General features: G+C 40.2%; 1 protein-coding gene across 1 annotated transcript in view; it reads left to right on the forward strand.

Moving 5' to 3' along the window:
- Positions 1 to 881: 881 nt before the first annotated feature.
- ece2a (endothelin converting enzyme 2a) overlaps positions 882 to 26293 on the forward strand; it is a 103693-nt gene continuing 78281 nt past the window's right edge. Inside the window, exons 1-2 of the mRNA XM_034703987.1 lie at positions 882 to 1178; positions 3567 to 3731. Coding sequence (XP_034559878.1) covers positions 3572 to 3731 — 160 coding nt within the window. The 5' untranslated portion in view covers positions 882 to 1178; positions 3567 to 3571. The remainder of the gene's footprint in view (positions 1179 to 3566; positions 3732 to 26293) is intronic.

The following is a 26293-nucleotide window of genomic DNA, read 5'->3' on the forward strand; positions in this document are numbered from 1 at the left end:
CAGTGTTCCATTCACCACATCAAATTCCTTGTGTGTGCGAGCTCACTTGGCAATAAAGCTGTCTTGAATCTTGAATAAAGTAATGTGTGAAATGTATTAAATAAGTATAGATATTTTTAATTTCAGAATTTTAATTTTAATGATGTTGTTGGTACAATTTCTTACAAACTATGTTTTCATTTCTGGAACAGCAGGACAGGATACCCAAGATTTCCATCGACTTGGTCTGTTTTGGTTGCAGTGATATGCAATCCAATAATTTGCTGAAATTAACCTAAGACAAAGTAAAGCTGTTCTGAAAGAGTCACATCCCATTGTTCACAACAAACCTGAGAATTTCACATTTCTTGTACGTGGAAATTGTCTCCTAAACCCATATTTTCCTCTGAGAAAAACCTCACCAATACAAAAATACATTGTCTTATTATCAAAAAGTATTGTTTTTTTCTTTGTTTTTTTTTTAAACATAATGATATTCTTAACTAGTGAAATGTTCATAGGTACATTTGGAAAGGTTGTGCTATGTGTCTTGAAAAATAAAGGATGTGCAAGAAAAATTGAAAATAAAAAATCCAGAAATTTGAGTCCTTCAAAATAAAAAAGATTCAGATTTTTTACTTGTAACACTAGAATTCTAAATGTTCAATAATTGTCTTATTAAATTCACATGTAAATACATCTTATTCACATTCCCTCCTCTTCTTTCATTTTTTGCTGTTTAAATATTCCTACTTTCTACTTTGTTCTTCCATTAATAATTTGGGTTTACTGAAAGGGATTGGTGCTGTGTTAACAGTTCTCTTTTACTTAAGGTCCACTTGAATTATCTGATATCCATATTCAACAAGAAGTGGGCAAAACATGACAGAATCGAAAGTGTTAAATCATTAAGCCCCGCCTTTGGCTTTCCCCAAACATTCACTTACAGAGAGATCTAAACAGGGCAACAACATACCCCTTTTGAAACAAACACTTCAAAGACTGAGACTTACATTTGGTTGTATCTATTAATGTTTGGTTGTAAATGATGTCTGTAGTAAACACCAGACAATCGGGGACACTTTGGATGGCTTTAATGTTGTAACACTGCAGACTACAACACGTGGATCTATCCAGCAGCCACCATCCCGGTGTTTTGACCGATCACAGAGCCACTGCATGGTGTTGCCGAGGAAGTCGTAAGTAGCTGAAATAACATGCTTTTCAAGCGTCATAATGTGTTTTAATGTCATTTTTCAGTTAGAATCTAATTTAATTTCACTTGCCGCATAAAACAGGTAGTATGTAGCGTGCTCGTTTACGCATGCGCTGTGCACTCTTCTTACTAGCATGTGTTTACAAACCAAGCTATGGTGTTAACAAGGTACACCAAGGGAGGTTCAACAGCGTTATCCCGAAATCAGTTTATCAACTTAACCATATTATTCTGCACAAGTCAAACTTTGTAATGTCTTCTCTTGTGTTGGCTTTTACCGACAGTCCCGTTTCTGTTTGCCTCACAGGGCATCCACTCCAGTGTTTAAGCTAGCTGCTATAAGGACTACTGTTGTTACCAGATGTTCTAGGTTGTATGATAATCCAGCTGTGTATGTATACACAGCTGGATTATACAACCAGATGTTATAGGTTGTCTAATCCAGCTGTGTGTGTTTGGTACATGAAGGGTGAGAGTAGGAAACCACTATAGAGATAAGAGTGAGTCAGAGTTTATCATTAGAAGAACATGATATCAGATTGATGTGAATTAATAATTTAAGTCGTCATGCAACTTCACAAAGTAGTGGTGGTACGAGCACAGACTGTATAAAAATACGTTGTAATAAGTGTTTTGAAATATTGATTTGATTTGATGTCTTTATTTCGAACATGTAAAAGCAAAATAGAAAAACAACAACCATATAAGTAAAAAATAGTTATACATATATCCAAATAATTAATTGTTTTAAATTGTATTTGATTATTTCTTGTTTTAATTTATTTAAATTTTAAATTTAAATTTAATTTTTTCCATTTATTATGTCCATATTTATCCTGAACACTTTTTCTAATTTTCCCGATGTGATGTCGTCCTTTTATTCTGAAATCCTCTTTTATTGTCCTTTTAATTATTTTATTTACTTATCCATTTTTTTATTTTTTTATTATTTTATTGAGTAATCCTTGAAAAAACTCTCAACAATGATTTACTCGTCTATTGTCCCACCACTTCATTCTGTCTAATTGATGTGTATTCCTTTTTTTAACCTCTTGTGTTGCATTTTATTTTGCATTTTTAAAGTTCCTCTTTCCTGTCTTCGAAATATTTGCTATGTTATTTGAGTTATGCTTTGTGCACTTTATTATTATTAATTATGCACTTTAACATTTGTTTTTAAAGGTGCTATATAAATAAAGTTATTATTATTATACAAAAAAAACCCAAATCAATCACTTCTATTAGCAAGCACTGAAACATTTTACTCTACATGTGCGAAAAGGACTAGAAAGAAGTTAAATTTATCTAATCCTACCCCTTTATTCACTATTTTCTGTCATTATACGAGTGCACTCCCACCAAACAAATCTTCATAACCTATCTTCATACTTACACAATCAAAAGCAAACCACTCATGATTCTCAACTTGTCTTCCTCCTCGTACCTCATGAAAATTACTTCTTTATATCTCTTCTTGAACTGGATTATGTTCTGACATTGCTGTAGCTCCATGTTGAGTCTGTTCCACAGTTTTACTCCACAGATTGAAATACAAAACCTTTTCACTGTGGTCCGAACACTCACCATCTTTAATTTTAAGTTATAACCATCCTCTATTCCAAAGAACAATCTTTAAATATTTCCTGGCAGAAGATTTTTCCTTGCACAATTTGCGCAGTTTTAAAATCCAAGAGGTCAAATACTTTAAGTATTTTGGATTTGAGGAACAGTGAATTTGTGTGTTCACAGAAATCAACATTGTGAACTATTCTGATGGCTCTTTTCTGTAGTACTGACAGTGGTTGTAGTGAGCTTTTATAAGTGTTTCCCCAAACCTCAGTACAGTAACTAAGATAAGTGAACAGTGAACAGTAGTGATTTATGATCCAGAATGTTCTTTGCTTTGGCGAGAACTGAAATGCTTCGAGACAGCTTGGATTGAACGTTGTAGGCTGCAATAACTCCCCCCGCCTATGGAAAGCCGTTCAAGCATCAGAGCAGTTAGTGAGCGAGGAATACAAACATTTTATAGATTATTTATGAACATGTTTTAATTGTTTTGCATGACAATAGCTTTTGTAATTTTAAGAGCTCAACTAAAATGAAAGTTCAAATCCTAACCTTGCGTGGAGCTTGCCTAGAATATAAAATGCAACATGATGGTATCACAATTTCCCAGAGTTGCTACTGTTTCTGTTTCTGCTGACAAATGTATTGAACTCTGAATATCTGATTCATATTGATGATGTCACTTGTTTTGAAGCAGAACTAAACTATAAGGAATGCTTAGTCATGATCAGAGCTAGTGTTATTACAGTCACAATCTGAAATGAACACCATTGTGATGATTTTTGTTACATGTATGTCACAGAGAATATGGACTACATGCCTGAGGACAACTCCAGGTACAAAGATGTTGACTACTGGGATGAGAGATATAAGACAGAGCAGTGTTATGACTGGTTGGGCGGCGTCTCCAAATTTCAGCATCTTCTGGAGAAGCACGTCAAGAAAGATGACTCTATTCTGATACTTGGTAAGTAGTTTTTTTTTATTTTGAATGCCTCTCGATTTGGTTGCAAGCTTTTATCTGCTTGCCAATCAATCCTGTATTTACAAAAAACAAGACATCAACTCTTCTGATCAACATCACTCTAAACAGGTTTTACTTATTAAATAGGCATCCTGGTATAAAACATTTTTAGTATTTGCCAGTCTGTCATCCCCTCTGTTGTATGGTGATTGCCATCGCCCTATATTCCAATGTCAATCTGCTTCTCAATGCTGTCATTAGCGTCTTAATACTGCCTTTAATTCCTGTCAGGAAGCGGGGTGTCTTTCTGGTTGGATGGTGAGGGTGGTCACAGTATATTTTTAAAGATTTTGAAGTGCTGACATTCCCAAAACAATCCCTCCATAGATCATTCACCTGTGGTCTGGGCGCCCCACATATAGAGGCTATAGTCCTCGTCGCAGGGGTTGCCGCCTCGATTCCCGGCTGGTCGACCATTTCCTGCATGTCTTCCCCCGCTCTCTGCTCCCCACATTTCCTGTCTCTCTTCACTATCCTGTCGAATAAAGGCAAAAAGGCCAAAAAAATATAACTTTAAAAAGAATCAAGAAATCTTTATTGCCAAGGAAGACACAAGGAAGACACAAGGAAGACACAAGGAATTTGACGTGGTGAATAGAACACCGGTACTTAACAAGACTGTAAGGACACAACAAGACAGTAAGGACACAACAAGACAGTAAGGACGAAACAAGACAGTAAGGACACAACAAGACAGTAAGGACACAACAAGACAGTAAGGACACAACAAGACAGTAAGAACACAACAAGACAGTAAGGACACAACAAGACAGTAAGGACACAACAAGACAGTAAGGACACAACAAGACAGTAAAGACAGTAAGGACACAACAAGACAGTTAGGACACAACAAGACAGTAAGGACACAAGACAATAAGGACACAACAAGACAGTAAGGACAATAAATATATAAACCCAAAAACTAACCTTAAAAATTCTAAATGGAAATAAAAATAAAAATACTATCTGTACAAAGAAAGGTGTAGAAGTACTTTTAAGACATACATAAATGAATTAACCTAAGCCAGAGTGCAAATTTTAGTGGATGAATATAATAATAAAATATGTTATAGAATAAATTACAATATTGCATGTGGTTGTTGAGATATTGCACTGGAAATCACCATTGCACATGTGATGTATCACAGGAGTCCTTAGTGTTGTTTACAGTGTGATTGTTCATGAGGGATACGGCATGACTTAAACCAGGATTTAGGCTGGAGTCTGGTCACCTCAATGAGGCACAACCTCCTTCAAATAAAATCTTAAAGAACTGCTATTCAGTGTCTTTAACTTTCAGCGACAAAAAAACACACAAAACTAAGATAGTTTTCTTACTTTCATTGTTTTGATCGGAGCAATACTTTGTTGCTGAGGCAAGTTGAATTCTTGTGTAGTTTCCACAAACGTCCACATGATGTCGCTGTTCCCTTAGAAAACATAGCCAGTTCTCTTGCACTCAGTCTCTACCTGCAGTACCTGCTTTTAAATAGCACTGCAGCTCTGTAAAACATGCTGCAAAAACATTCAAGGCATGGAAACAGTGTTTTGGCTTCTTAACAGGGGAGGCCTGTTTGTTAACTAGAGACACTCTGCACATAAAGCAACTGGACTAATTGCTAGTTGCTGGTAGAGGTCTGAAGTGGTTCTCACTTGGTTTAATATCCTTTCACGCTGATGCAACAATGATTATTATTAATTGAATAAGTGCTTGGTAATAATTGTGATGTGATGATAACAAAGAAAGTAGAAGCCAAGGATGATGATGGTGAAGATGTGCACATTAATGGACTTCCTTCTGAAGGATGCAATAATTGGGGTCCTTGAAGTTGACTGATCTCAAACACTGAACATGTTGTAACAAAGTTGTTTCATTCTTTTTTGATGTATTTGTTTTTTATTTCTCACTCAGAGGATTTAAAGGCAGAATGCTGAAACACCAGCTCTAAGTCTTTTGTTCTGAGACTGTTATACCTCCACAGAAGCATAGAGGGCTATGGTGCTCTGTGTTTTTTCTGGTGTGAGCCTTGATGATGCATGCACAGCAGAGTTTGCGTGGTGTGTGTCTGTGTGTGTTAGGAGGTTTGTTAAATATGTGTCAGAGAGTGACAGGGGCTCCTGCTTTGTGTGTGTATGTGGGTAAAAGGGGAGGGGTACTGACAACGGTTTGGATATAGGGTATTCATTGGTCGACAAATGTCTGTACTTGTTTTGCTTTCTGTCTTACGACATTGCCAACATACAGACAACTTTAAGTTCCTGAATATCCTCTTCAAAGTAATCATGCATGTTAGTGAAGTGTTTTTGAATTGCATGGAAAGAGAGATGATGGATAGACAGATGGACATGGATAGTGTGTTGCCTCACTTTTTTTCAGTGTGCGTCACAGGCACACCTACAGCAGAGGCGTGAGTGGGCTCTGGAGTAGGGTGTACAAGATATCTTCTCTCGCTTCTCTCCTGCGCTGCACTGCAGCAGGCAACACCAGGGTAGACCACTTTCTGCACGCTGATTTAAACCCAAAGGAGAGCCATTATATCGCATGAGAGAACTCATCTCGGAGGGCATCTCTCTCTCTCTCTCTCTCTCTCTCACTCTCTCTCTCTCTCTCTCTCTCTCTCTCTCTCTCTCTCTCTCTCTCTCTCTCTCTCTCTCTCTCTCTCTCTCTCTCTCTCTCTCTCTCTCACACTCTCTCTCTTTTATTTTCTCTCTCTCGCTCCCTCCGCCCAAGATCCCGGAATCACACGTTTCTGACACCAGCACGTGTTCACGTCTACTTCAACAACACATGCACAGATAAGGAGCTATATGGAGAAGCGTAAAGATGTGTGAACCCTCACGTGTTGTACAGACATGAAGGGCTCTTAAAAGCACTTCAATAACACAGTGCCTGGACAACTGACTGCCACAATGGCAAACAATCCCCAGCTACACTTGCTTGTCAAGTCTGTAAAAAAACAGGGAGACTCTCAGCTTGTATGAACTGACACTGTAAATCATCGTCGCTATAGGGGGAGAGCATGTAACTTAGCTGAGAGGAGGGAAGGATTGAAGAAAGACTGGAGGTGCACTGCGCTGTTAGTGTCTGTGATGAGCGGATGAAGGGAAGAGAGATGGATGGGAGGTAAATAACTAATCAGGTTTGGGCCGCTCAACTGTCTCAGATGGAGGTCATTTCCATTAAGATAATCTGTACAGCACAGAGAGGGAGAGACAGAGAGCTACAAGGGGAGGGAGGCATGCATAGATGAGGAGAACCAGAGTGCTCTGCTGCATGCTGATGACAACTTTGATATCTCTCTCCTTCAACTGGGAATATTTTTTACTGTGTTTCAGTCCGTGTCCTCTGTTGGTCTCTGAAGTTTCATAGCTGCATTTTGCTGACACACTCTCAGCCGTTGCTAACCTTTTCTCTCCCCGCCCAAACTTCTATCTGCCTGCTTCTTGAAAAACCTGGAGAGATTTCTTCTTCATCACATCTTCTCTCCTCCCCCACCCTCTCAATAACCCCATGCTGTCTTCCTCAGCTAACTCCTAGTCAGCAGTATCACCGTGACGTAAACTAAAAACCAGCACACAGTCCTGTCTCTGTATGACAACAGATTTACGATACGACTCCAGTCTGTTCTGTGCACCTCCATCACTGTCTGGTTTGGAACTGCAACCAAACTAGACACAGACTGGAACGGACTATAAGGACTGCAGAATAAATCATCTGTGTCGACCTGCCCCCCATCCAGGACTTGTACTGGTTCTAGGCCAGGAAACGGGCAGGTAGCATCACCGCTGACCCCTCACACCCTAGACACAAATTCTTCCAACTCCTCCCCTCCGGCAGGCGCTACAGATCACTGTGCGCCAAAACAACCTGCCATAAGAACAGTTTCTTCCCCCAGGCTGTCACTCTGATGATCACTAAATACTCTCTGTAAATAGACATGTAGATATACAATGTAACAATTCTCCAAGCAGAATTCACATATTTGTATTTATTTTATTATTTAACTATCACCTACATATACTTTTTTAATGTAAAACTACCTCTGCACTACTCACCACTGCACTAGTATCATATGTTATTTTTAGCCTGTACATATCAGTCATACCTATTCATTCTTCTTCTTCTTCTTCTTCTTCTTCTTCTTCTTCTTCTTCTTCTTCTTCTTCTTCTTCTTCTTCTTCTTCTTCTTCTTCTTCTTCTTCTTCTTCTTCTTCTTCTTCTTCTTCTTCTTCTTCTTCTTCTTCTTCTTCTTCTTCTTCTTCTTCTTCTTCTTCTTCTTCTTTGGTTCTGGGCTGTTAAATAAATTTCTTCCCTTTAATGCAATGGGATCATGTATTTGTGACATGATTTTGTTTGGACAGCCATTTAGATGGGCTTGGAGCTGATAACAGGCAGATTTGAAAATCAGAAAGTGCTGAGAGACAGGCGAACACATTTGTGGCTTTTCTTTCATGGAATTTGTTGACTTTCCTCTCAAGGGATACTTGAGCGGCAACCTCCGGTCTCAAAATATGAAGTCCATGCGGAAGTGTTATAAACTGCAGTTCATCGAGTCTGCTGGCTGCAGAAACACTGGAAACCACATAGACACCAATTAAAAAAAGACGATCTTTGCAGCATTAATAAACATGTTTACAGCCTGGTTCAAAAAACGGCTTGGCTCAACGTAGCTAATCTCTCTATCGGCACACACTGTGCGGGGGGTGAATTTTTTTCTAACGCGACGGTTCAGAAGATATTAAGATTAAGAGTTTTTGCCCAAATAAGGACATGACTGACTTGGGGACACAGCTCTTGGCTAGGAGGCTCAAACTCTGCCTCTTTACGTCACACTATGCCTGTTTGAGTTCCGCATTTCCAATATGGCTACCGCCGTCGATTGGCTTCAAAACAGCGCTCAGGAACAGATGGGTGACGTCACGGATACTACGTCCATATTTTATACAATCTATGGGAATACTTCAAGTTTTTTTTTCAACATAAAAATAAATTTAAGAAAAAAAAAACATTTTTACTGAATCGTATTACAGGCTGTTTTATATTTAAATGTATTTATATTCTGAAAAAGCAGCACTCAGGCAACTTTAACTATCTCCTCTTGTGTCTGTCCCACACACAAAACCTCTTCTAATATTACACTTTTGTTCAGTTTTCATACCAGCCCAAAATAAGAAACAGTATTGATCCTCTAGTCCATTGAGATTGACAAGGTGGTAAAATCATTCATAACAGCTCATCCTGTTTTTAGCTTCCTGCCCACTCGGAGACACCCACTTCAACCACGGTGAGAGCAGGTCAGGTTTGTTTCTGCTGTAAAATGATGCAGAACGTTCCTCAGTTTGTATCCTGTCACGTTTTCTTTAATAATGATTTTTATAACCAGATGTAAAAATGCCTGTTTTTGAGATTAAAATGAATTTAAACGTGATATGGCTCAAGAATGAACCTACAGTCATGAAACAGGACTGTGTGAACTAAAACAACCACTGGCTGAGTCTTGTATTTGTAATGCAGCATAAATACCAGTCTTGATTCTCATTAAATATTACTGTGTGTCTTTGGCTATGTAATGTGACATAACTATGCTTAGTGCTGGCTGCATGGTAGGCTGGAGGCCTGCGGTGGTGTGTGTCAGAGCATTTCATCAAACAGTCCTTGACATCCCCCCCTTTCCCTACCTGACCTGTTTGTGTGTTCGCCACATTACCGAGCATTACAGTGATCAGCTGGGTCAAGTTCCTGCCTCATAGAGCCTCGGCTCTTTCTTTTATGGCTTGCTCCAGGCTGCTGCCAGTGATGTAATGACCCCACGTCTCCCAGTGGTCAGCAGCACTCATGCCTTGTTCCCCAAGGCAAGGGGTGATGATGTAATGGCTCTGCTCTCCAGCAGTGAGAGAGGCTGAGATGTGTTTTTATGCTCCTACAATGTTCTCTGCATGTTAACATTGGTGTTTTTTGTGTAGAGGTTATGATGCCAGATCTCCACGGTTAGAGCATAAACAGCTACCTTTAGTGGCCACAGGGCTACTTAAACATGTGTGTAGATGTAGTTAGTGTTAACATAAAAGCTAAGGTATATGGAAGTAAGTAATTCAGGAGGATATCAAGAATTACTAAAGGTTTCTCAGAACAAGACTCAAGCAGTCACATGCCAACTGTTCTTATTTATACATTAAGACTGTGGTTCTCTCTGTAGGTTTGTAGACTGGACTTAATGCCAGCTCATAAACAGCCTGTTGGCTTTTAATATGCTGGCAGCTTGTTTTGTTGTGTTGCCATGGTAGCCTTTTATGTGTGTGTATTTGTTTATATTTACGGCTGCACATCACCACCGATCGATAAATTGTATTTTCATCGCCATAGAGACATAAACATTGGCAAAAGACTCAATAAACAGCCATGTAAATCATAATGCATCCACTCTAACCATGCAAACATTTGACCTGCCAGAATGATACTTTAATATATGATCCACGCATTCAGACCGTTTGGCAAAGACAGAAAGAGCCGCAGCTAGCTGTCAGCTGCTCTGGGATACACTGGTGTCAGTTTAGTTGCCACTGCCGTTGAAGCTTCTGGCTGATCAGAGCAGCTCTTTTACTGTGTATGAATTATTGTGTATGAATTATCTGTTTATCACACTGACATTCATTACAGAACAATATATTGCACATTACAGTTTTTCCTTTGATCTTGCAGTCCTTCCACGCATTTGAAGTATCAATTAGCAAAATGAGAAATAAATATATCAGCTGGAAAGTGATGAATTTCTTCTGGCTTCAGCCTCTAGAATCTGAGTATTTCTTTTTATTTGGAGTAAATAAACTAGAATTTATTTTTCAGAGATTGTTTTTGACGTTATTTGAAAGGACAGCTTTAGAGGGATGGCAAAGAGAGGGAGAGAGAGAGGGGGAGTGACATGCACCAAATCATACCGGGAATTGATCCTTTGACCAGTGCCATGAAGACTGTAGCTTCTTTGCGTGGGGCACTCTTAAAAACAAACTCACACTTGAATTTTCTCAAGTTGGGGATCATTTTTAATCTTAAAATGTGTAGTCTATTTCAAAAATGTTAACCCTACAATTAGAGCTGGGCGATATTGAAAATGATGTTATCAGGATAACATTTTCAGATCAGTCGATATCGATAATTATCACAATGAATATCAAATCATTATTTCATTTAAATTTAAAGGCAGATTTTTGCTCCTGAGTGAAAGTTGAAGAAACCAGATGGTTTGTTAGCTTGTATCTGGATTAAGTTTTCTGATAAATTTTTTAGTTCTATCATTTCTGTTACGGCTTGAGCAAAGGACCAGGACCCAAATGCAGAGTACAGGGAAAAAATTATTTATTAAGCAAAAAACCAAGGTTCAACTAAAGCGCCTTGCGGGTAAAAACAACTGAGAAAAAGTACAAAACGAGAAGTAACACAAAATCACCCAAAAAGGGGGAAAAAGGTTCTATCAAAAAACTCACAAACAAAAAACTAGGAATCAATCCTCTGGAAAACACTCGAGATAAGTACACAGAAAGCGTGGCTTGAATCTCCTCAGGAGCAAGGCTACAATGGGACATGGAGCATGCGGCTAGAGGAAAATAATCTGGCACTGGAGGAGTGTTTGGTGGCAGCTTTAGAAGCCAGTGCTGATGAGAAAATCAGGGACAGGTGTGCCTGATGAGCCTCACTCCTGAGGAGACCGGCCCCGCCCCTACCCATGCAACCTGCAGGCAGAGAGAGAGAGGGTTAGGGCAAATAACAAAAATATCAGGACCATAACAATTTCTGACAGTGCTATCTGGAAGCAGGTCTTTAATGTAAGATTAGATTTTTTGTGAAGTTTTAGTTCATGATTCTTATTTTTCTCAGGTTGAGATAATTTGCAGAATCAGATTTATTTACCCACATCCTGAAAGTGTATTTAATTAAGTGTATTAAGTTAATAGTTAACGCAGAGCCAGCAAAATGCTAGACTAATGACTCTGCTTTGAGCTGGTAGGTTTCAAGTTTTCTTCAATGTCACTCATTTCAGCTGTGTTTACATTCCACTCCAAACGTCTTTAAGCCCCGCCTACCTCCTACCCTGGAACATGATTGGCTGTTCAATGTCGTCTTCTTCTTCTGTTGAATGTTGGGAGGCAAGTAGTGTTTAAGACACATTATTGTGCCTCCCTTTCCAGTTGTTGGGGTGTGTAATTGCAGGTTTAAATATATTAATTTTTTATCGAACAATTGTTATATTTATATTGAGAGGAATTATGTCATGATAATTATCGTTATCGAATTATCGCCCAGCCCTACCTACAATGCCTTATCACTAAGTTATTTCAGGTTTTACTTGAGTCTACTTGAGTAGTTTTCCCAGACTGTAAGATGCAGTTTAACAGTCCAAAAGAAAGTAATGTCTGACTCTTGAGTTTGGACAAGACTAACTATTTGAGAGCCTCATTTTTGTGTATTTCATGATGGCCGTTTTCAGCTTGGCCAAGACTGTCATCACCAGTAGATTAACTGATAATGAAAATTACATCTGCCCCAGCCCCAGAGTGCATGTAACAGACTTATAGGGTATGTCTAACCCTCCCTGTCCTACATTGCTCCCTCTTTAGCTCACCCACTGACATCACTGTCGTGTCGATTTGTGGGTCCCTTCAGCTCCTGAGGGTGACGTGAGTGGCGTTTATTGGCATAGAATTGTGACAGACCATGAGTGTGTTCAGTCAGCTGTTCTGTAACCATGTATGGCCCAGTCCCTTAACTACAATGACATTACACTGCTAATAAAGAACATTACTGCATGCTAGCAACAATGTAAAGTCTCCATGGCGCTGTCTGCCTCCCGCGTGCCCCGTCTTGCCCATTCATTCCACACACCTGTCGCCTTTTCCCTTCCTTTGTCGCCTCCTTCTGCCACCTCCTAACACTCCCTCACTTCCTCCTCTTCCCCTTTGCTTTCTCACCTCACTTTCTCCTTGGTGACAGTTGCTTCATTTATTCCTCCCCGCCCTCCCCTTTGCTGGCTTGTCAGTTTTTGATATCAAAGATGTCCACCTGTGTGCCTGGAGCCAGTCCTGCTATATATAGATGGAGCAGAGGTGTTTACAACTGTGCTGAGAGCTTTGAGAGATGCACCTCAGGAGAGTCCAACTAACTGCTGGTGGGCCATTACGTTGAGCTACGGCTCATTCAGAAATTGGCTTGCCACTAGAGAGGTGCACATTTCTAGGCCAGCGCTCTGTTACTGGTGTGTGATAGATGGAAGTGTGCAGTATTTTACTTCACTATTTACTGTGGTACTTAGTAACACACATGACTGTTATTGTATGTTTAGAAAATTGGGCTGCTGAATAAATTCCTTCTGCCTCATGCTTAGAGATTCTTCAGGTGAGACATACAGTTGAATGTTTCTCTGATTTTGTGTCCTGATCATTTTATGTAGTGTAAGTCAGTCTTTGAACCCATTGGCCACTGTTTGACAATGATATATTCCTCTAGGAAGGATGACCAGCTTTTTATGTATTTCTTTGGTCACTACATCCACTGTATGAGTGCCTGTTTATTTATTTCACATAAGTCTCAGTTAAAAAAAAAAAAGTAAGTTACTCTGAGGCTTTTTTCAGGGTTACTTCTATGATATTGACCTGAAAAAGAAACCAATTTTCTTCTGATTACCAGCAATCAACAGGTCCTAAGTGTGAAATAACAACATTATGATGAAAATTTGTACAGAGCAAAAATTAGAGATGCATGGTATGGCTTTTTTTTTTGGCGCCAACACCTGAAACTTCCTGCTCCTGATGGCTGATACCAGTATAATTACCAATTATCAGATTTTTGTATTTTGAAATGTGTTGTATACACACACCTGAGGTCAAGAAAGGCTTATATTTAGTGAGCAATGATATATACATATCAATTTTCTTTACTTACCAATTATGACTGAAATCACTATTGATAACACAAAAAAAAGGAAATATCTGGCTCATCAATTGTCATTTATTTTACTTTATCAATGACAAAGAGGTACAAAGTACATATTTTACATCAAGAAACTACATCACAAACTTACAACCAATATTTGACTTTGACTATTATGGACCATTTTGCCCAAGAATTCTGATTAAATGCATTGAAAAACTGTCCAATCAGACATGTCAAGTTACTGAAGAATTCACCAGACATTGTAATTCAAAGAGATATGTCAACAAAACACAACTGGTTTTATTAAAGTAAAGTGCATCCCTCAATACAAAATTAAATCCACGGTAATGTTCTTATTCAGCCGCTTGGTCGGCAAATGAAAAATACTGAACTTGACCGATGTCAGAAGTCCGTTTGTCTGGGGTAAAACTTGTCACTGACTTGAAATGGGGCAGGCAGGGATATATCTGCAAAGTAACAGCATCGTGGGAGACTACACCTGGATCATCATAACTGAAATGTTTTTCATCAAGTGCTTTTGACTTCTGTTTGTACTTGGTAAACTTTCTGTTGTTGTCAGTCAGCTATAGAATCAGCACGATGGCACTTTCTATTTTATTAGTGGTAACACTAGCTGTGGATACTGCTGCTTTGTGTTTCCTCAATTCATCTTCATTGGTAAGATGACTTTTCAAGGATCTTCAAAGATCTATTGTGTTCAAACTTAGGGACTTCTGGGGCACTGGTGGCCTCACGGTCTAAGCGTCCCACGTATAGAGGCTATAGTCCTCGTCACAGAGGTCGCTGGTTCGACTCCCGGCCGGTCGACCATTTACCACCTTCCCCCACTCTCTTCTCCCCGCGTTTCCTGTCTCTCTTCAGCTGTCCTATCCACTTCTCCCCCCCCCCCTCTCAGCATACTTGCGGCACGCTTTTCAAATTGTCATGCTCCCTGTCATCCTCTTCTGAAACAGAGAAAAACATCCACACAGGAGACGCCATTTTGGCTCTTGGTATGTATTCACTCTTGCATGCACTGCCTGCTTTTTGCTCTTACCTACAATGGATAATATATAGTTAGTAGGAGATTAAAATAAATAGAATTCTGACAGGGTGAGACCAAGCCTCTGATGTGAAGCTAGTCAGCCAGAGTTAATAACCGTTGTCGAGGGGTTTTGACCAATCAGAATCAAGTATTCAACACAGCCAGGTGAGCCAGGTGAGTAGTAAGAAAGCTGGGCCATTCAGGCATTAAAAAAAAAATAGAATCTGTAAATAGAGACTGGAAACAAGCTAACATATACTTAGGAGTATACTGTTTAGCTGTTTGTATACCTATACAGTACTTACTTGTCAAACTGGAGGAGCACACACTGTAGGCTAAGGAGAGAGATTTCATTTCAATGGTAACTGGGAGATTTGAGGTGACAGTCCTCTCACATCCCTTTTTCTGCAGTTGAAGAAATACACACACACGCACACACACACACAACGCACACAAATACACACCGACTTGAAATGCTGATGGGATGGAAAGTCACTGGCATCATACAGAGAGATTTGAAGTCAGGAGTTATGTCTGAGCAGCTGTCGAAATATCCAGCTGATATCAGATATGCTGTTGCTAAAGGGGAAGTTCGAACCTCATTTCTCAACTGGACATTTGTCCATGCAACCTTTCACGCCCTGTATTCCTCACTATTTCCCTCTCCTCCTGTATTTCCAATCTCCTGCATCCATTTCCTTTATTTCCACTCATCCTCCCCTCTATTTTCACCCCTCTGTACCTCCCCTGTCTCATGTCTCTCACTGTCACACACACGGACAAGCACATTCATGCACATGCACACACACACATACACACACACACACACACACACACACACACACACACACACACACACACACACACACACACACACACACACACACACACACACACACATCCTCCTCACACTTGGAATAACAACAGTGAGAAGGAGGCAGCTTTGGGAGACATAATAGAACCATGAGACAGGCAATGGTAATTTCACGATTGCCCTTCCTTTTTATTGATTGCAGCCCTTCCTTCCCATGGTGTCGGGATGCGGAGTCCGTCTGAACAGATGGACTTGTATCAGCTCTGTCCTCCCCCTGTCGCTGCCCTAGTTTGTGGTGGCAGGTGCCATCCAGCTTTTTAATGGGCTTCAATGAACATACATCAGTTTCATGTATTGCTCAGTGTTGTTTTTCTAAAGGGATTGCATGGACGTGGTCTCAAGGCTCTGGCATGTCCCTTTTATGGTTTAATGTTACTCTTAATGATGTCATGTTGTCGCATTTATGGCACAGAAGGGTTTGAATGTCTTGTAAGGTTATAATGAGCAGCAGTGAGGTAGCGATATTATGTTGTGTTGTTTTTGTCAGGGACAGAGTGATGACAGAGTGATAAACTGAGCTGCTGACAAACAAAGGCAGGAGGGTGTGTTTTTTTTCTGTAGTGTCCTCTCGCTTCAAGCAGGGAACACACACAAACACACTAACATATTTTCTGTCAATGCAAAAAAAAAAAAACATGTCTGCCCTTACCTGATGTGACACAAAGCTGCAGCAGATGGGGTGTTGTGAATGGAGGGCAGGTTTAATGAATGAATGAATGAATGGCTGCAGGGATGAATGAATGAACGAAAGAGGAGGTGGAGGAAGATGTTGTTTCAGGCCGATGGATTCGTACCCCTAATCCTCTCCCCTGTCTCTCTCCTCCCTTCCCTCCCTCTATTCTCCGCCTCCTGATTGGCTACCTCTTAATTTTTTTTTCAGGGAGCCCTAACCATGCAGCAGTCAGTAAGTCAGTAGGGGCAACCCTCCCTTTCCCCCCCTTTTCCTCCCCTCCTTTGCCCACCCTCCTTACTTTTTGCCGCTGTAAGGAGTGGTGCTGTTTATGAATGAGCTGCAGAGCCGCAGAATGTGAATGAAAAATAAGAGAGGCAGCTAGCAGATAGGGGTGCAGGGCAGCTTGAATGAAATGCAGCAAAACACAGGGATGGAAAATGGAGAATGGTGGCTGAATGAAGATCAGAGGGTGGGATGGAGACGAGGAGGAGAGTGGGGGCGATGTGATGGGCGTTAGAAATGAGGAAAGAATGTGTAATTTCCTTGGAGAAACAGCAATCCATTTGCTGTTTCTCTTTAGGGCTAGAACTGTGTATGTGTGTGTGTGTGTGAATATGTGTGTGTCCATTCTCATCAGTATGCATGTCAGGGAGGATGCTGGTAAGCAGGATACCTGTACTGGTGGCTGCAATGAGCAAATAGGAATCTCCAATACCTCACACACACATACATACACACACATGCACACAGCTTCTCCCGTAGCTGGTGCTCCGTGCTTTGAATAATAACAGGGTTACCCGGGTAACCAGGCTAGGATGATCGATGGGCCTGGCCCTGATAAACAGAGCACAGAGGGAGCTTGCTTGAGTGTGTGTGTGTGTAACGGTGTGTCACCGGGTTTCTCATGTCGCAGTGGGAGTTTCTTTGTTCTTGGACAATTAGAAGATATCTTACCATCAAATCTCCTCCAACCTGTGACTATGTGTGTGTATTTGTGTGTGTGTAGGTGTGTGGAGAGACACAGGCTCATGGGATGTGTGTGTGGTGTGTTTACTGTTTGTGTTTGGATGCGGAGGTTAATCTTTTCAGTGAATGAGTCTGTTTTCAATGACACTGAAATGCCCTTGGTTAGAGGGTAAGTACAGGCGTACTGTGGGGGTGAACACACACATGTACACACATGCACACACACTGACTCACTCACTTGAGGTAATAATACAACCATTGGAAGAGGAGAGGCTGTGTGTCTCTTACTCGCTTCCACACAGTGTGTAAATTGTACATATAGTCGTACTGGCCACTTGATCTGATTAAATGTCTGTTCTGCATACAAGTACATTTTAAAGAGTGCTTCTGTTGGGAAACATGACATGGATTGAATGAGGGGAAAGGATGAGGAAGATGAGTGGAAGCAAAAAAACAGAAACCATCCTTGCACTCATTTACATGGACAGTCTCAAATATTGAGAAATTCTGAAACATGTGGCGGCATTTACTCAGACAAGGACATATTAATTAAACTGTTAGCACAGAGGATAAGGCCTACCTCAACTTCACATCTTTGCGTCATACTATTTTGACCCAATTTAGTCACCATTTTCAATATGGCAACTGCTGATTATAGGTTTCAAAACTCAGCTTCAGAAACAAATAGCTTACGTCACGGAGCCTTCGTCCATTTGTTACACAGCTTATGGTGTCAGCACATCATAAGCAGCTCATTAGAAGTCAGAAAATGTTATGAACCTTTTCAATTTGGATGATAAAATAATAGAGCAACAGCATACTATGAAAATATGTAGTGGCATCACAGTGACTGATAACCATAAAGTGGGTTTAAGGAACCCAAATAAAAAGAATAAGACATGTTATTACTTTTGGTGTTAACTAGAAGGTTGTTAGTGCTGTTTGCAGCATTAAAGCATTATTTCAGATTTCAGCCACAACATCTCTTCTTTCAGGAAACAATGTTCCCAATAAGCTGGATAATCCATCAAATAATAAGTCAGGAGTTTTTATGGAAAAAGTCATTCCTGGATAATCCGAAGTGAAGAAGGTACTGATAACAGAAAGATAGTTTGTTTCTGAGTGTTTTTATTGTCATTGTATTTGGAGGTGGTAGGAATATCAGATATTACCACTAAGTCTTTGCAGGTTTTTATATGGGATTTGGATGAACTTGAACTGTGTTAGTGGACTCATCTGACTTGAGTGCAGACCATAGACTGTATAATGAATAGACATGGGCTGTTTTCGAAACGGCCTACTATGCTAGCAGTACGTACTGATTTGGCCAAAATTCAGTATGTAGTAAGTAGTATGTGAACAAGAGCAAAATCTGCAGTATGCCAAAACTCCCTGGATGTCTACTGATTCGGGAAAATTTCACCGTATGCATCGGACCAGTCTGCCTCACGTATTGTTTCTCACAATGCATAGCGCCCGTTCCGCTTTTTCTTTCCTCTTCCTTTTTTTGACGAGGGGAACTCAGTTTTTAGGTGCGTTGAAAATTATTTAATCCATATAACCACTTCCTAACTTTTTAAATCAGTGATGCTAAAGAAGCAGTTTCTCTATCGGCTTCGCCGTTGTTTACTTCCGCATTCCGAAACCGGAAATCCAGTGACGTCTGGCCCAGCACACTGCAACACAGATCGAACAGAACAGTCATACTACATACTAAATTCAAACGCAGTATGTAGTAGGCAATACCTACTGCCTACTACACTAGTATGTAGTATGTAGCAGGCTGTTTTGAAAACAGCCACGGTCTCCGTTACGTCATCCTTTTGTTTCTTAATGCCATTTTGAAGCCTATTTGCAGAGTTTACCATATAGGAAATGCTGACTCAACCTAACTTTGTTCATTTTAGTGTGACAAAGATGTGTTGATGTGGCCCTTTGGCCTCTTTACTAACAGCTACAGGGTGCCTGCGTGTCAGTCAAGTCAGACGTGCCCTTATTTAGGCAAAACCTTTTTTTGAACCAGGCTGTAAACATGTTTATTTTTGCTGTAAAGATCAGCTTTTTGGAATGGGTGTGTAAGTGGTTTCTGTTGTTTCTGCAGCTAACCTATAGCAGATGTGTGGATAAACTGTGGTTTATACCACTTCTGCATTAGCTTCATATTCTAAGACCGGACGGTTACACTTGGTGGAGACATGTTTTTGGAAGTGTCGGGTTGTTGTTTTTGGCTATTAGTGTGTAGAAAGATTGCCTTTTCACACTACCAACCAGATTCCTACTCATGTAAAATAACATAATGAAGCTGTGGTGAAAAATGATGGTGATTGAGGTCTGTTGAAAACATTGAATTACAGTATTTATATTATGTTGGTTTATACAGTATGGTTATATGGTTACTGTATACTTAAACTGTGCTTTGTTCTGCGACTTATTTTAGTGTGTGTTGGAAACACTGCATTAAACAACATCTGTTCAGTAGTTGTTGAGTGCGTTATCTTAATGCTGGCTTTCTTGAAACTCTGGAGACACAGTCTCTGTGAAACTCATTGATTTTATGTTACAAGCACAAAGTTCTAACCAACCTGTGTGTGTGGGTGCTTGTGGAGGCTGGAGAATTTAATGGTGATTGGCATTCACGCAACCTCATCTGTCTGCACTGCACACCTCTGCATCACATTAGCCTCTCTCACTCCCTCACTCCCTCACTCCCCTCTCTCTCACCTCTTCTCTTCCAATTTTGCCTGCCCCCTCTCTGCTCTCCCTCCCCTGGCAGAGAGGAGGAGGAAGGAAGAGTAGCTGCTGAGAGGTGCATCTGCAGCCAAAGTCGCCCTCAAGAGCTGAAGTGTCATCCTGGAGCTCACCGTGCATTTCCCACAAAGACATTATGTCGACCTCAAAGGGGGGGTCATCTAAGTGGATTCAGAGACGCAGTGCTCTTTTGTAATGAATGCCAAGAGACAAGCTTCCCTCGCTGTGACAGCCGCTGTATGTAGCAGCACCAAAGAGTCATTTCTCTTTGACCTTGTACACACAAATTTGTGATTCCAGGGAAAGGCTCTGTCCTTAAAAATCAACATAAGACATTAAAATAATGGCTTGGACTCTGCGTACAGGCAGCTTGAAAGCTTTGAGAAAATGACCAGATTTAGAGGGCTTAACAAAATGACAAACAATGCAGATGTGCATGACGTAGGGAAAATTAAGCACATATGGCCCCTTTATTAAGCATGAGTGACGTAGCTTTTAAGTAATCCTGTTATGTTTGAAGAGGATCAAAATTATCTCCTTTTAAACCTTGATTCCTTAAGTATGACAAGCCTAAATCCTCAAGGTTTTCAATGTGTTTGTTCGGTGGGAGATATCAAAGAGCCACTGCAGTGTCTGAATCAGTGGGCATGTTGCACTTTAAAAAGCTGGAAATATTCAAAATATATTCTATGACAGAAAAATGCCCACACACATGCATTGGATAACAATCTTTGTTTCAAATGTCTTTACAGATACGGTGCTATGATCTTAAAGTTTGAGGTCTGCTTGTAAGAGATCAAAAGAGGACAAAGCACTGTGTTCTGCAGTCTCAATAGCATCATTAACCCACCGTCACATAGCTCTGAGCAGGGAAAGCCCCGTCAGTGAGGTAAGGGCTCTGAGTGTGCGTCATCAATGTCCCCGTGCATTCTGCGCTCTGCAGTGACGCACTGTTGCAGCATGCCCGTTCAGGCAAGAGTGAGTTACACACATCAGTCACCTGAGAATAACATTAGTGCTGGGTTATTTTAGAGTCCCTGTGTAAATCTGCAACAAGATATGTTGAAGGCTCTCAGTAATGCTTTTGTCACAGCATTAAATCACAGCTCACAGAGATAGGAAGGGTCTACTGTAGATTGTATTGTGGGGACAGATACTCTTTATCCAACGGCCTACATCGTCATATGTACGCTGCAGCCCTGAAGGATGACGTAGACACTTAACCTTCCAAGCGTCTGGTGTAATTTTAGAAAGTAGTACAAAATTATACTGTTCATTTAGATAGTAATACTAGAAATGACTCACCTAAGTCGCAAAAGTACGTCCATCCTGTTGTAACTTTTGAATTCTAATAGGATTGAACTCAAATAGAAGACGGTAAAGGAACGAAAGGGAGATTGCAAATGAAGAGTTCATTTGCAAAAACAACTCACTTTTAAACGATTGAAGAAATGTTTCAGAAAATATAATTTTTCCATTACTATCTTTAGGTATTAACAATCAATTGAAGTTGGGTGGCTTTGACTACTAATAAGAGATATCTTAAATATTTAACTTTATCAAAAATCTATATTACAAAGAAATATGTTTTTTGAAAATGTATAAAAATGGAGATATATGTTTTTGCAAATTAACTCTTCAAATATTTCCTGTAACCTGATGTCATTGTATAATCAGTACAGCTTACCTGCTGCCAATGGGATTGTGACAAGGGGGTAGGGGAGTCGTACTTTTTTCATAGGTCCCGGACTTTCAGGGGGCAGGGCCTGCAATGTTGAACATGTCTGATTGGTAGATTAACCACGGGGTTTTATCCATGCACTGGACTGTTTACGAAAATCACCATCACAACATCGTAGTAATGCAGTTAGTGCAATTAAAATTGAAAAATCTACTTAGTGCTGTCCAAGGAAAATGGTGTTCCTTATGAAATCTCCCGGGAGCCATATTGCTGCTGTCAAGCAATTGTGATGTAAAGAGGCGGGCTTTGAGCCTCCTAGCCAACAGCTACAGTGTTCCCGCCTGTCAATCAAGTCAGCTGTGCCTCTCATTGGAAGACTCATAATCTCAAAATCTTCAAAATTGCTGCATTAGAAAAAAATGCATCCCCCGTACAGTGTGTGCCGATCAAGAAATGAACTATCCAGACTACACTCGTCTTTTGTACCAGGCTGTAAACATGTTTATTTCTGCTGTAAAGATCGGCTTTTTTGAATTGGTGTGTATGTGGTTTCCTGTACTTCCAGAGCCAGCCTCAAGCGGATCCTCGATGAACTGCAGGTTTTAGCACTTCAGCATTGGACTCACATTTTTAGACCGGAGGTTGCCGCTTGGTTTTATATAGAGGGAAAACCCTGGTATTGTCCATATTCCTCTCAGCAGAAATCCCATAATATTATTCATAACATTATTTACAGTGGCTTATCAACCAGTCTCAGTGCCTTGATGGAAACTTGAGTTACAAAGACTTAATATATTTGATTACAACTGTGATTTTCTCACTGTGACATGCAAGTCTGCTGTTGAGAGGTATCCATCTACTGCACACTCAAACATTTCAGAAGACTGTAATCTTGTTGATGTACCGCCGTGAAACCCACTTAAGCATTAGGAGATTTAAAGTCTTAACTCTGATTTTAACTAAAGCTAAACAACATCACATAGGCCCTGTCCCTCTCCTTCATCCTCACCAACGTTGTATCTTTCACCTGAATACTGCATCGTCATTTCTTCCGAATACGTCACAAAATCTAGTTTTCACCCTCTGCTGTAAGACCCCCCACTGCAGCTAAGTTGTCGGATGCACTGATTGTTTTTTCTGTGCGTGTCTGTTTGTCCAATAGGATTTTTAGGCAAGCGCTTACCCTCTATGAGGCAGTTCCTACCACTCTTACATAACACTGCTTGAAATGCTGCCGGCACAGGCTAACAGACCTCCACCTCTGCATCATCAAGTTAACCTGTGTGTCCGTCTGTGTCTCCCAGTCTATGTCTGTTTGTTCCTCTACTTCTGTTTGTGTCGTGCGTTTAAATACCCCATCACGTACCTACCATTTCCCTCTGTCTTTCCTTTGCCTTCTTAACTGACAGATGTAGTCACAGAGTTCCTGCTTGTCTGTTGTTAATTCTCTGTCTTCTCTCTGTTTGTGGACCCAACTTGTCAATCTTTGCTTTATTTCCTGGCTGTCTGTACATCTCTCTCTATCTCTCACTTCTGATATAGCATGCATAACAGAGTTGGTTCAGCTTGGTCGTGATATTCTTACGTAACTCTCCATTTGCCTTTGCACTCTCCCTTGTCTAAACGACAGACAGAGACACACAGACACACACAGACACACACAGACACACAAGGGATGTCCGATTTTGAAATACAGAGAATGACCTCTCTGTCCATTTAGAATCAACATCACAATTTCCCCTCACAATTTTTGGGCATATCAGATCTTGTAATGATCTTATAATTTGTGTGTGTATGAGGTCATGTTTTGGGTTGTGATGCACTATTCATACTATAACTATTAAATGTTTGAATTAACCGTGGAGATTGCTTCTTAGAGGGTTTTTTGCTGAATAAGAATGATGTTCAATGATTTCTTTTTGATAAGACTTAGTTTCATTCCAAATTGTATTGAGTCTCTGAGGCTTTTTTAAGCTGTTACCATTATGTGACTCTAATACAGTTAACATTTTTTTATTCTGGCTTCCACTTAAGTGTGCAAAGTCCTTCATGTGCAGTGTTATTTGTTGATAAACCTCAGGGAAGTACTGTTCACTTGGCAAAGATTTACCTTCTTGTGGGATTCTGCAGACACTTGTTGGAGCCATAGACTGTAAAAAAAAATGGACATCATCTTGCTCGGCTTGAAGTGAGGCCGCCGCAAAGAGCTGCTCCCCCTGGTGGCTGGCTGCAGTATAGGTCAAAACTCTGTCTCCTCCATTCATTTGAATGGGGCTGCGGTCAAACTTTAAGAAAATAAATACATGTCGTAAGAATGTTTCTCTCATGCTGTGGTGATATGTAGTTAGGAGTGAATTTGGTAATTCACTTAAATATTCATTTTTAGAATCATGATAAAGATTATAAAAAATAGGATTATGGGTATTTACATTGGAAATCATCATTTATAGTCAATACTTCAGAATCACAGAATAAGGAATAAATAAACAGGGAAAAAAAGTCTCAGTATTTTACAGTTGATAAAACAGTTTGCAAGTTGGCCAATGGCTTATGTATAAGGTTTATGTCATGCTGTTGTTGTTGGTTTTTTGGGGGATTTTCTTAAGACAATTTATAAATAACATTCATTATTCCATTTACATTACAATCTTATCTACATGTTGTAGATGGATTTTTGATTATTTGATGTAAGAGAAAATACATTGAGTTATGGTACAGATTCCAATTAATGGGCTGACCAGTAAATCAGTCCTTCTCTATCAAAGACCAACCCATGACACAACCTTTGAAATATTTACCTTGTATTTTTACTATTTTGCTATTTACAGATGGCATGGAAAAGTATGACAATGTCAAAATATACAGCAAATTTAGATTTAAGAGATGCAACATAATTCTTAGGTAACCTACCAGCAATACCCTGAAGTTAATCCTTCCCAAACAACTCCGTTAACAAGTCCTCATCATTACCTGTGTTTCCAGGTAAATGTAGGGTTTAACCAATTTGCAAATTAATGCTTAACACAGCTTACCAATGTTTTTGGGGAATTGGGGTTTTACTGAAAAAGTAACATACTGAATAAAGGCTATGTATAAATCAACTAAAGTAGACCCTAATATAGCAGATCCAAGCACATGATTCAACATTCAATTAAAGAATAAATAAAGTGAATTAACAACACCTAAACAATATGAAACAGGAGCCAGACATATTGACTTTTCTCTGCTAGTGGAACATAGTAATCAAAGAGGTCAGGGGGATAATGCCCATAGGCTCTGACGTTTTCATGATCAAATCACATTGAAAGCTTTGTCCTGTGTGCCGTTTACTGCGTGTTCCTGCTGCATTTTAGCTGCATCACTAAAGTGTTTACTCCAGATAGAAGCAAGAGGAAGAATTTCAGCACATCATTACCGCTTGACTGCTGTGCTCTCTGCTGTTGATCTTTTTCAGTCACATGGTTTACCGTGGATGTTTTTTTATGCAGGAGGGTGCTGAAGGGGAAGTGGTGCAGTGATGAGTGAAAAGGTATTTTGAGGAAAAGTCTCACGTTTGGTTTGGGGGGGGGATTATGTTGTCCAGTGGTGCCAGGATTAACTAGCGCTGTTAGAGCATCACGGATGATGGAGTGTCTGCATGGCCTATATACAGTATGTACAGGGAAATTAAGGAGCAGATGTTTTTCATGGGTTTTAATACTCTGTTCATTTAACCTGGACACAGGAGACACACACACACACACACACACACACACACACACACACACATGAAAGAGAGAATAAAAGGAGTTGGGAGGAAAGACAGTTTTGGTTAGTCAACTGAGACGGAGTCTAAAAATCCACAGAGGTTTGAGTCCAGCGTTCTGTTTGATGCTCAACACTTAGCACAATCATTCCCATCCCTGCAGTATTTAAACATGTTGGACTGTAAGAGGAGCGAGAGACAAACCAAACCACTATTGCAGACTCAATTTCTCAGCCTGTTTCCATGGCTACCTACTCCCTAAGACAATATTTATTTAAAAACACATTGTTATGCATTAAGTTTACTTTTGGGCCGTAAAGCGAAAGTGTTGTTGTTTCTGTGCGAGCTTAGTGAGTGGGAGAAGCAACATGGACCACAGCTTGTCATATGTTGGATGCTGCATGAGCGTTGTTTGATACTAAAGGGAGCTTATGAAAAGTGTGGGAATTTCATTTACAGTTTGCTGAGCACCATCTGTCTTATTTAGGCCAGATTTTTGCTCCAGCATTGTGCAAAATTAAATGTTCTCTTTGGATTTACATTTTCACCAGAGCACTGACCTCCTATCTAAGCCTTTCTTATGGCCCTTTTCCACTGGCCTGCCTTCACCCTACTCGACTCGACTCTACTCGGTTTGTGTTCAGTTCCACGGGCGCGGTACCTCATGTCAGATACCAGTTTTTCAGACCTGCTCTGCTCTGGTTCCAAGCGAGCTGAGCAGATACTAAAAGGTGACGTCGATGGACTGTCGGCAACTGATCGGTCAGAGAATGTCGTCACTGAAGAGTCATGAGCGCGACACCCAACCAAGCAGCAACCTCCAGTCTCAAACGATGAAGCCCATGGGA

This window comes from Notolabrus celidotus, chromosome 15, assembly GCF_009762535.1.
Source record: "Notolabrus celidotus isolate fNotCel1 chromosome 15, fNotCel1.pri, whole genome shotgun sequence".
In the NCBI taxonomy this organism is placed as follows: domain Eukaryota; kingdom Metazoa; phylum Chordata; class Actinopteri; order Labriformes; family Labridae; genus Notolabrus; species Notolabrus celidotus.